Here is a 12,043-nt window from a genome sequence, read left to right as displayed (position 1 = left end):
CAAACCTAAACCAGTATATGAATGTCCCAAGGGAGCAGAGATTCAGTCTGGGAAGCTACAAATTAAATTGTAAGCTGGGAAGAGATGGTGGAGTTGGAACAGCCCCGTTCTCTCCTGGCTCCCAACAGCGAGGAATCGACTCCTTCTAACTTCCCTCCTCACATTCCAGCCCCGGGACTGACCTTAACCTGCAGTTTTGTTGGAGTCTCCAGCAAACTGCCCATTCAGCTGGTTGGCCTGGGAGTTAATGACTTTCTTTTAAAATTTAACACCGTTCTCCATCACAAATTTCAGTCTGCCAGCACCAGGGTCTGCCTTTGGTTGGATATTCAAATCCAAACACGTACTTAGACAGTTATTCCAGGCAAAAGGGTAACATATGCACACAGAAAACCCACAAGGTTGAGGCTGCCTTTGGAACTAAAGAAACTAAATCAGACTGGGAAAAATTATCTGGCTTCCCAGATGGTAAGAGGATTGCAAGAAGGAGGGTTTGGGCTATTTCTGGGCAATCCTAAAGGCAGATTTCGGGGATTAGCACAACCTGCCATATAGGGCAGACACACAAACCACAGCGCCTTCCAGCAGTAGGAATGCTGCAGCCCCAGGGCCCAGCTGAGGTGCTGCTGTCCCTGACACCACCTCTGCAGCAGGCACAGCTGAGCCTTCCCCCGGAAAACTCCAATTAGGAACCCAGAAAAGAGGCAGACTGGCTCATTAGCAAATCCTTTTCCAAACTGAGGCCCAAGAAAGGTTTCTCCTCCTGCCAGGGTGTTTTAGATACACCACCCCTTCTTTGCTCACATCCCAGAGTGTGAACCCACCGTTGGAGCCCAGATCTGAGCCAGAGCAGCAGCAACATCCCCAGCGTGGTCTTTGCTGCTGCCTTTGCCACCCTGAAGCTCCCTTGGCATCTGCTTTTGAGGCAGATGAACTTGGGAGTCCACATTCCTGGAAAATTGCCCCTCCCAGCTGGGAGAGGACAGTGTGCTGAGGATTAAACCAGCACTGACCCGACCTCATGGGCAGCTCCTGCTCACTGCCCACTGCACAAAACCATCCATCCCCTTCCACAGTGTCCCCACAGCCCGCACAGGATCCCAGCCCAGGATCCCAGCCCAGCACTCAGCTCAGCACTGCTGCTTTGCCAAAATATCAGAGTCTTGGCAACATCCAAAGTCTTACAAGAACTGTGTCTCTGCCTCTCCATAGGACTTGATGTGTTTGGCATTTTGCACCCATCATTTTGGCTAACAAACTTCTTTGGCTGGTCTTTTCTAAATCTCCCTCTCTGCCCCTTGCCCACAAACTGACCACTCTGAACGTGCAAAGGGAGCAGTCCATAGCGGTTCCTGGGCTCTGAGGCGTTGCTGTAAGAACTCAGGATGCCCATGGCTGGAAGCACAGGGTATTTCTAGGGCAGGCAGAGGCTGTGTAAGAACCCCCACGTGAGCAGGAGCTGGCACAGCCCCTCGGTGGCTCACCAGGGATGCAGAGCACAGAACAGTCTCTGTGCACTGCCACTTGTTCCTGTGCCCATCCTTTGGCAGGGCCAAGCTTACTGGAAACAGTTCATCTTGTCCCTTTGCCATTGCTAAACGGTGGCTGAGACTAAGGCAGCTGTGACCACAGCATGGTTTGTATTAGAGCTGCTCCATAAACCAGCTCCTCTCCAGGAGGAGAGCAGCAGGGAAAAAGTGGGACAGCGAGAAGCTCTTGTCTTATTTCAGTTCAGATTTTCACCTGTCTTGAACACTCTAAAGCTGCACAAACTGCCTGGCTGCTTCCCTTGCCTGCCCTGGGGCTGGTAAGGGAGATATCCAGGGTTAACTCAGAAGAGGGATCCCTTTGAGGCACAGGGAGGCCCCCTGATCACTCCAGAAACATCCTGTACAGAACATCTCCTTTAGGGCTGGCAGAGCCTCCCACTGTCACCCTTCACAGTGAGGAAACAGCAATTAGAGAGGACAGTGGCCATCAGAGCACCGTGGGTTATCTGTGCGTTGTGGATTCCTCATCCCTGGCAGTGCCCAAGGCCAGGCTGGACAGGGCTTGGAGCAGCCTAGGACAGTGGGAGGTGTCCCTGCCCATGGCAGGGGTGGCACTGGATGGGCTTTAAGGTCCTTCCACCCCAAGCCAGTCTGGGATTCCATGATTCTCTCCTCAGGAAAGGAATGATTCCCTGTGATTCCCTCTGAGCAGGCTGAGAGGAGATGCTGACCCCAAAGCACTAACGGGGCATCATAAACTATTCTTTTCTTCTTTCTTTTTTTTCTCCTTTTCCCCTTTTGCCATGCCTAGCCTGCAGGATAACAGTAGGTTGGGCACACACTTGACTTAGTACCCAAGCACCTCACAATTTTCCCAGCTGAAGGCTTTGTCCTTGGTTTTGCATTTCCTTGGGGCAGTGGGACTTTCTCAGGCCAGGTGTTTAACACACACCTGTCTCACAGCCTTAACCTGATGAAAAGCCCAGTGAATTACAGCAGCACATCAGCTCACAGCACCATTCTTCTGCACTCTGAACACTCAATGACACAGAAGAGCAGCACCATGAGACATTCCAGGTCTCTTAGAGGATGTCTGATCTGAGCATCCAGTCCTGCTGCAGCATTTTGACAAATGCTGAGTGTTAATCCATTGTTGATTTATTTTAATGCAATAAAAACAATGTAATAACCAAGCTGGGTCTTTAGTGACACTTCTCATAAAAGAGATCAGTTTCAATGTAGCAAAAGGTCTCTTGGGAATTATGCTTTTGGCCTTAGAATGGTCAAATGGATCAAAGTAATGAAGTTAAAACAGCTTAGGAAGTTATTGCCTGTCACCTGAGCTGAACTGCAGAGCTCGGTCTGGAGCTGCAGGAAATAGCAGAGCTCTCCTCTCAGGTACCTCACACAGGCTCTGCTCCCCAGGGTCTGACACTGTTCTGCCTCCCAGTCAGCCAGGTTAGCTCACTAATTTCACAGAAAATCAAATATTTCTGGCGTTTGGCACCAAATCTTCGACTGGTTTGAGCTGGGAGAGACCTTAAAGATCATCCCATCCCACCCCTGCCACGGGCAGGGACACCTCCCACTGTCCCAGGCTGCTCCAAGCCCCAATGTCCAGCCTGGTCTTGGGCACTGCCAGGGATCCAGGGGCAGCCCCAGCTGCTCTGGGCACCCTGTGCCAGGGCCTGCCCACCCTCCCAGGGAACAATTCCTTCCCAATATCTAACTGAATGTACCCTCCTTCAGTTTAAAGCCATTGTCCCTTGTCCTGGGGCACAACAGAAGGGGGTTAAGTTTCCCTTTTTCTTGACAGAGCTCTCCTTTGTCATCTGGTGAGGCCCCATTCCCAGGCTGGACAAGGTAAATCAAGGTTCTCCAACGCTTTTATGTTCAGATTAAGCTGGTCTAGAATGAAGCTGCTGCTCCAAGGGCAGCTGCCTCCTTTCTCTCCCCACAACTGTGATCCTGAGTCCCCCCTTTAGCCCAAGCATGGGAACAGGCACACAGAGTCTCTCCAGCTAGAAGGGATCCAGAAGAATCATCAGGCCCCACTCCCTTGCAGGACTAGAATTAAAATCTATGACTAATCACATCCCCCAGATGTTTCTGGAGCTCTGGCAGCCTTGGTGCCATGACCACTTCCCCAGGGAGCTTGTGCCAGTGACCCACCACCCTCTCAGCGAGGAATCTCTACAAGAATGTTGAAGGAGATAACAATAGTCAAGAATATTTAAGAAAATAAAAACAGACCCATTGGGTCAGAAAAAGCTTCTGTTTTGTATCAGAAGGTGATGAACAAAACAATAGAGCAGGCACATGAGACATTTTCCCACAATAGCTGCCCAGCCCCAGACCATTTTAAATTCAAGGACTTTCCACTCCTGTAGGGTCAACTTTAATGCACACTTGGCAGACATAGAAGCAGTTGGATCCCAATTGGGTAGTGGCACACCATTAGCCCAGCCTTACTGGGGCCCCTTTAAGCCACCTGCGTAGATTAATTTGCACTCTGGATCAATTAGCAGAGCACAGCCTGATTATTGCCTGTATTGTTTAACCATGATCCCATTATCTGCAGTCAGGGAGGCATTCCCTTCCCTCGGAGCTGAGAGCACCCACTCTCCCAGTGTTATTAGAGAGCACCAGCTTCACGTGTCCAGGTGAGGCAGAGCCTGACCCTGCTGCAGAGCCTGACCCTGCTGCAGAGCCTGACCCTGCTGCAGAGCCCAGCTCTGGAGCAAACAGAAGCAAGATTCATGGTGTCACAAACCCAAGTGAGCACCACAAAAGGTAACCCAGAGGTTACCCCACAGCTTTCCTTCCCAAAGCACTTTCCAAAGGGAATAACAAAGTTACAGTTAATGCAATAGTCGGTCCACGCAGCTGAAAATAGCTCCTGACCTGGTACACAGGATTTGTCCAAGTCTCTGTCTGAGGTCACACAGGAGAGTCCACTCAATCAGCAGAATTTTAGGCTGGCACTTTTTTGACAGTTAAAACTGCTGCATTAGTTTATGGTTAAAAAAAGAATGCCAGGAAGATATTTTGAGAGTGAAAGTGCTGCACTCGGAGGCCTTCGTCAGAAGTGAGCTAAACTTAGAGGGCCTGAGGTAGAAGAGAAGGGTGTGAGTGACACCTCCATGGGACAGCTCCATCCTCTGGGAACCAACTCCTGGCTGCAGTGCCTGGCTTGTCTCTAGGAAAAGGAAAAATGGAATGATCCCAGACACTAGCTCTAAGGTAGAGGCCTGATGCACTTAAAAATTTAGAGATTATAATGACCACGTAAAAGCTTATTTCCTTTTTAAAAGGATGCCGCCAAGTGTTTCACATTCATTCTTCTTCCATAGCCAAAAGGGAAAAAACCACTTTTGTAAAACAGATCAGTCGTGGACACTCTCCCAAGGAAATTTAAACTGGTAAGTGCAAACCATCCACACCAGTTTGGGATGTGTCCCTTCCCTCATCCAACACCAGTTTGGGATGTGTCCCTGTGTCCTCACCTTCCGCTTTGTGAACACTGAGTCTCTTCTTGTTTGTTTTGACTCTCTCCAGCACTTCCCTGTCCCTCTGAGTCACGCAGAGCCAGCTCTCAGCAGCAGCTGGAGCGGATCTCTTCAGCACTAATGAGCGGGGAGAGGTGTGAAATGACTCACGGGATTAGGAACGCACTGAACGATTCTCAGGCCCAAGACCTCACAGTTAATCCTACAACCCCAAAACATTCCGAGCAGAGCCAGGGAGTGCCGAGAGGGAAAGGTTTGCAGTTCAGAACGTCAGCTCACCTGTGCACCACGTCCTGGCACACCTCATCCCTGATTTTACGAGAGGAAGGGTTAATCTTCCATATCAACAGCCTCCTCTTTACAGGACTTGTATGGCACCCATCAAACCAGGGCTTCGAGAGTGCTGGAAACAATACAGGGGTTCCACAAGGACTGTTCTCCACCGGAATAATCTGTATTTTTGTATTGATATTTCTCTGGCCATGATGATACTGAAGTGTCATTTCCACAGAAGTCAAGTGAGATTCAAGCCCCTCTGTACCAACAGTAGGTTCTGAGGAGTACAAGCACTGCCGGGTAAGCTCTGTGCCTGCAGCTAACCCGTAAATGTCACATTTTGGTGCAATTTTGTGAAAAACAAGCAGGCTAAGGGAGTGCCCACCCTCACTGCAGGCTTAAAGCTCACAGTGTTCATCTCCTGACATCAGTGCAGAGTCACAGAACAGAGTCACAGACTCTGGAAGGGACCTTAAAGCTCATTTCATCCCAAGGCCAGGTTGGACAGGGCTTAGAGCAACCTGGGACAGTGGGAGGTGTCCCTGCCCATGGCAGGGGTGGCACTGGATGAGCTTTGAAGTCCCTTCCTGGGATTCAGTGTACCAACCTCCAGACACTGTAATAATTAAAAACAAATACAGACTCACACCAGTGACCAAGGAGGAGAGTCTGGTGTGTCAAGAAGACGCACGGAGCTGGATGGTCCCAGCCCAGGCTTTGCTGGTGAGTGGGGCAGCTTTGGGCCATACCCCTGGATTTGGGCAGCCCCATCCCTGGCTCTGCTCCATCCCCCCCCTTCCCTGGGCAGTCCCACACCACCGCCTCACCTGGTTCTCAATTCATGGACAAAAACACCTCACGCTCTAAAAAACAGAAACCAAAATGAGCAGCAGCAGCTCCCAAAGGCTCCAACAGCTCTGAGCCAGCAGCGAGTCCAGGAGCCGAGTCTGTCACGGTCACTGTCATGACAGCTCAATCTGCCACGGTGTGAGTGCACCCTCCCCACTGCCAGCACTGCTACACCTGCCCAGGGACACACAGCAGCCAGGCTTAACAACAGAGCACAGGAAAAGGAGCTAAAAACGAAACTCAGACACGGTTTGTACACGCAGGGATGGTGTTTATTAATCCAGTCACTGGAACTGTCACCCAGGGCTCACACAGGCCTGGCCCTTGTGTATTCAGTGTGGGCTTCTCCCAGCACGGCGTTATGTCCACAACAATTACCTTTTCCTGGGCTCACAAGTTTCTGTGAGCTCTCCCCACAACAATAACACTGCCCTTTTCCACGGGAAAGAGCTGCACTGTCAATCACTGCTCACAGTTTCAAGTATCACCCCAACACAGCACCTAATTAATCTGCTTTCTTGTGCTCTGAGCTTACTTACCTGGTCAGGTTATCAACAGCGATAAAGTCTCATGGAATTACAGGGTTCAGGCCAGGCATGGGGCCAGGGGGGCAGTGATGGAGGAGCTCACACACCCTGTGCCCTCACACAGCACCAAGGGAAGAGGCCAGAAATCAGTGTGGGGGAAAACAGCTGTTATTTCCTGTTGGAAATGATGTAACTTTCCTAACTAATTGTTTTAATTAATTGTAAGCAGTGCCCACTTTTAACCAGCATCAGTTAAGTTTCTTCACAGGCTCTCACAATTACTTTGATCATCAAATCACCAAAACCTCAAGTTTGCTAAAACTAACCTTGCCAAGCTTCAATAAACAAAGACAAAGGGAGTTGTAGATTGGACATCTGGGATCTTAAATTTATGACCCTCCAAGAGTCCAAGGGGGTTGGAGTAACCAGAAAACACAGAGGAGATTAAGGCCTGGAAAGCTGGTGATTCCCTGTCTGAGAAAAAAGATGATAAAAAGAATAAGGAATGCGGACCACATTAATGTGAAGAGTGAGAAATTAATAACCAATAGTGGATAGAATACTAAGTAATGAAGAGAATTATGTAACTTAGAACCAATGAACATTAATTTGTTTGCTAAAGATGTATAAATTAGTGAAAAAGTTTTGCATCTGCATCAGTGTGGAGGCTGGAACTTTGTCACCCAAGGATACAGTAATGCCTTACTCGCTAACAGCACCAGACAGCGTTAGAGGGAATCTTACTCATCCAAAGGATTTTGGAGGATTTCGGTAACACTCCCACGGGCACCAGCTCTGCCCCAGGGCTCCACCAATTCCCCCTCCCCAGGCTGCCCCTGTGCCCTCGCTCTGCTCCCAGCCCCGAGAGCCCCTGAGGCCCCGTGAGCTGCTGGTGCCTGCGGTGTAACACCACCTACCCCTGCCCCTGTCCCATCACCGACACCTGCCCCTGTCCCACCACCTACACCTGTCCCTGTCCCACCACCTACACCTGCCCCATCACCTACACCTGTCCCTGCCCCTGTCCCATCACCGACACCTGTCCCTGTCCCACCACCTACACCTGTCCCTGTCCCATCACCTACGCCTGCCCCTGTCCCTGTCCCACCACCTACACCTGTCCCTGCCCCTGTCCCACCACCTACGCCTGTCCCTGTCCCACCACCTACACCTGTCCCTGCCCCTGTCCCATCACCTACACCTGTCCCTGTCCCATCACCTACACCTGTCCCTGTCCCTGTCCCACCACCTACACCTGCCCCTGCCCCTGTCCCACCACCTACGCCTGTCCCTGCCCCTGCCCCATCACCTACCCCTGCCCCTGTCCCATCACCGACACCTGTCCCTGTCCCACCACCTACACCTGTCCCTGTCCCACCACCTACACCTACCCGTCCCTGTCCCTGTCCCACCACCTACGCCTGCCCCTGCCCCTGTCCCACCACCTACACCTGTCCCTGTCCCTGTCCCACCACCTACACCTGTCCCTGCCCCTGTCCCATCACCTACGCCTGTCCCTGTCCCACCACCTACACCTGTCCCTGTCCCTGTCCCACCACCTACACCTACACCTGTCCCTGTCCCTACCCGTACTCCTACACCGCCCCCTATCCCGTCACCTGCCCCTACACCTACACTTGTCCCTACACTTGCATCTACACCTATAGCTACGCCTGTCCTTATCCCTGCCTTATCCCTGCCCTTATCCCTATCCCTGCCTCTCCTTCTCCCCCTCCTCCTTGTCCTGCTCCTTCCCCCTCTCCGTCTCCATTCCCTTCCCCTCCCTCCCTGTCCCTCACGCCGCCGCCGCCATTTCCCGCCGCTCCGGGGGCAGGGCCGCGGTGCGCGCCGGGAGCGGGCGGGGCGGCTGCGGAGCGCGGGCTGGGTACGGCCGGGCCGGGCCGGGCCGGGATCCCCCGTGTAGCCCCGGAATCCCGCGTGTCCTGAGGGGATCCCCGCGTCCCACCGGGATCCCCCGCGTCCCACCGGGATCCCTCCTGTCCCCGCGCTCCTGACGCCGCGTTTGCCTTGCAGGAGGCCCAGGATGGCGGAGAGACCGGAGGACCTGAACCTGCCCAACGCCGTCATCACCCGCATCATCAAGGAGGCGGTGGGTGCCGGGCCCCGCGGCCCAGCGGAGCGGGGCGTCTGGAGACCCTGGCCCCGGGAGATCCCGGCCTCTTGAGACCCTGGCCCCGGGAGATCCCGGCCTCTTGAGACTCCGGCCCCGGGAGGATCCGGCCCCGGGAGGCCCCGGCCCCGGCCGTGCTGTGGCCCCGCCCGCGGGGCTCTGTCCTGGCGCCGTTCCCCCTCGGGTACCGGGGGCTGCAGCACTCGCAGGGATGCTCCACCAGCACAGCTCCCGCAGTGGCACTGTCAGAACCAGGCCCCCCCCAAAACCTCAGCGCACAAGTCCATGTCTATATAAAAATCCAGAATAATTCGCAGCGGTTAATTTAGTATGTTTGGTCTGGAGCTGTGAGGTGTTGCTGAGTGGATCTGGGTCTGGCAGGGGTGTCAGGAGCTGGGTAGTCACAGGATGAGTTACCTGGAGACAGTGGCCAGACCCCAGACTCCAGAGTCACTGGGCTTCTGCTCAGTCGGTGCCTTTGAGGGGCACATTCCTACTGCCCTTAGCTTCCAGCTGGGAGCAGAGCTCCTGTGACAGCACCCAAGAGCAGTTCCCAGTTCTGAGTCCTCTGCGTGCCTTAACGAACTGGAACATGAATTATGTGAGTTTAAGTCATTTCTAGCAGCTTCTGATAAAAGTTGGACTTGTTTTTCAGCTTCCTGATGGAGTCAATATTTCCAAAGAAGCCCGGAGTGCGATCTCCCGAGCGGCGAGTGTGTTTGTGCTGTATGCAACATCATGGTAAGGCTTTGGTGCAGCAGTCACTGGGGCAGTTGATTGATAATTCACCTCTCTGCTGGCCTGGGGACTCTTTCCCAGTGTTTGTTTCTGTATTGTCTGTTTATATAAATAAACTAGTCTGCCAGGCTGCAGCAGGTGGGTTTGGACTGCTCAGAGCAGCCCATGGGAAGGTAGCTGGGCTCTGGACACAGACATGTCCCAAAAGGAGGGGTCCCAAACTGCCATTAACCTTAGAGCGTGGCTGCACAGCCTTCCTGGCAAAGGCAGGAGCACCTGACTCACTTTTCAGGCTCCTCAACACGAAGTGTTAGGGCAAGAGCTGCCACAGAGGACACAGTCACATTTTTGGGGTGGCTCGGCTGTGCGGGGACCATTTCTCTGGTGTCAGGTGCTTCCAGGGCTGTGTGGAACTGTCACAGCCAAGGTTCAGGCTTTCTCCTTCTCCTGTTTGTGGAAAAGGTCTGTGCAAGCAGAAACTAACACTGTGGGCAAGCACAGCCAGCCAGTGTAAACAGAGAAGTGTTTCAAACCTCTGTTAGTCAGTGATAAAAAACCCCTAATTGTTTAGGAGATGGCTTTTTTAAGTTGCTGGTGACTTTAATAAGATGGAATTGACAACAGTTTCCAATTACCTCTCTTTTTGGTTCTGCCTAGTGCAAATAACTTTGCCATGAAGGGGAAGAGGAAAACCCTGAATGCCGGGGATGTGCTCTCTGCCATGGAGGAGATGGAGTTCCAGAGATTCGTGGCCCCTCTGAAGGAGTCCCTGGAAGGTACCGTGCTCCGTGGGTGTCCAGGGACTCTGAGTAGCAGCGAGTCCTGTTTTCCTCGAACGCTGGACAAGCAACACTTATTGCCTGTCTTGTTTCTCTTCTCTTTGCCCAGCATCCTACACTGCAGTTTGCCTGGGGAATAACTAATGTGCACCTTAACGGGACTGGGATAACATTATTGCACAACTGATGAGGATTGAGAAAGTCTCATCTGCTCTCACTCCCCTATTATGTTTATCTAAGGAAAGCCGTAGGTGCTGCCTGTAAATGTGACCTCCTGCGTCCTTTTCAGCATTTTTCTGCTGAAATTTAACCTGATTTCCTATGGAGCTGCTCAGCACAGCTCAGCTCATAGGGTGAGTTGTGCTCTGAGTTCCCTGCTCCCCTCGAAAGCCGGGAGAGCAAGTGGACATTGGACCTCAGCCACTGACCTGTCCATGCCAGCTCCAACCCCTCACTGTTCCCTCTCCTCCAGTTTACAGGCGTGAACAGAAAGGAAAGAAAGAGGCCAGGAAAGATAAAGACAAGAAGGCAGACTCGGAGGAGCAAGATAAGAGCCGAGAGGAGGACAATGATGACGATGACGAAAGGATGGAGGAGGAAGAACAAAACGATGAGGAAGAGGTGGACAACTGAGCTCGCTTGTGGGCAGGGGCTGGGGTGTGCTCAGAGGGATATAAACGCTGTAAATCAACCTTGCTGTGTCCCCTCGTGTTTCCAGTAGAGCTTTGTGCTGCCCCTCTGTGGCCTGTCCCTTTTGGCCTTTAATTTGTACATAAAGGACTTGTGCTGAGGCTTTTCCCGTGGCAGGGTGGCTCCTCCCCGTGCCTGGAGCGCTTTGGCCCTCCCCAGGCTCTGGGCTTTTGATGCTGGGCTGGCTCTGAAAGAGAGGAGAAAAAAGAACTGGTGAGTGCTCAGTGCAGAAACTGGCCAGGAGAACATGAGACTCTTGAGTATGAGGGGCTGAATCCAGTAGATCATTAATAGAGCACTTCTGGGGTGTAGAACACAGATGATGATGTCCAGAGGCTTGGAAGCTGCACGTTGAAGCTGTTGATCCAAGTGAGTTGGTTTTTTCCCTTTGTTTCCTTGCATCCTGGCTGTGCCTTCTCCCCCTGCTGTACTGTGACAGTGACACTGTGTCCTTCAGCCTGAGCAGCAGCGCAGGCTGGCTGTACAGGGACCATGAGTTTACTCACTCACTCACCCAAACCAACCCAAAGCCAAAAAACTCACAGTGCTGACAATGTAAACTGCACACTGAAAGTGTCTTTGAGAGCCCTGAGAGACAAAAAGGAGATTGATTTAAAATCTGAAGCACCATGAGGGGCTACAGTGAGGAGCAGGTCTGGAAACAGGTGGCTCTGTGCAGTGCTGGGGGTGTGACAGGTCACTGGTGGCACTGGGGTCTGGTGTCTCGCCTGTTCCCTGCAGGAGCAGCCCCTGGAGCAAGTTGAAGTGTGGTAGAACAGAGTGGTGAATCGTGGTGGATGTTTTTTCCCCTTTTCCCAGCTGGAATGAGCTAATTCCATCCAAGGTCCCTCTGTAGCCTTCACTGGTCATTCCAGGGACATAGATGCCTCTGGGAGGGCAGCAGGGGCAGGATGTGCCCAGCCAGGGGCCCGTGGGGGTTCAGAAAAAGGCTCCTGCAAGAAAGAAGGGTTGAAAGAAGCTGTTGGTATCCCTTGTGCTCGTGTAGGTTTGTGCTTTTCCACCTGAACTGTTAGTGCTGATGCCTTTCTCCCTC

The 12,043-nt window shown here is 52.5% G+C and overlaps 1 protein-coding gene across 2 annotated transcripts; it reads left to right on the top strand.

The window, feature by feature from the left end:
* Positions 1-8,502: 8,502 nt before the first annotated feature.
* On the top strand, positions 8,503-11,189 carry POLE3 (DNA polymerase epsilon 3, accessory subunit). Of its 2 annotated transcripts, XM_032131024.1 has the most exons (5): positions 8,503-8,536; positions 8,686-8,761; positions 9,438-9,523; positions 10,178-10,296; positions 10,772-11,189. In XM_032131024.1, exons 2-5 carry the CDS (start codon positions 8,696-8,698, stop codon positions 10,930-10,932), a joined length of 432 nt encoding a protein of 143 aa, XP_031986915.1. In that variant the 5' UTR covers positions 8,503-8,536; positions 8,686-8,695; the 3' UTR covers positions 10,933-11,189. The 2 variants fall into 2 exon arrangements, with proteins under 2 accessions (XP_031986915.1, XP_031986914.1); XM_032131023.1 differs by having other exon boundaries at positions 8,506-8,761.
* The last annotated feature ends 854 nt before the right edge of the window (positions 11,190-12,043 follow it).

Source organism: Corvus moneduloides, chromosome 21 (genome assembly GCF_009650955.1).
Source record: "Corvus moneduloides isolate bCorMon1 chromosome 21, bCorMon1.pri, whole genome shotgun sequence".
Taxonomy (NCBI): domain Eukaryota; kingdom Metazoa; phylum Chordata; class Aves; order Passeriformes; family Corvidae; genus Corvus; species Corvus moneduloides.
This window is presented reverse-complemented; position numbering and strand designations above follow the sequence as displayed.

Bases quoted from the DNA above. Each gene is read 5' to 3' on its own strand.
- POLE3 (XM_032131024.1), top strand. From the start codon at position 8,696: ATGGCGGAGAGACCGGAGGACCTGAACCTGCCCAACGCCGTCATCACC. The intron at 8,762-9,437 runs GTGGGTGCCGGG...CTTGTTTTTCAG, and splicing joins CCCGCATCATCAAGGAGGCG to CTTCCTGATGGAGTCAATAT. The intron at 10,297-10,771 runs GTACCGTGCTCC...CCTCTCCTCCAG, and splicing joins TCTGAAGGAGTCCCTGGAAG to TTTACAGGCGTGAACAGAAA.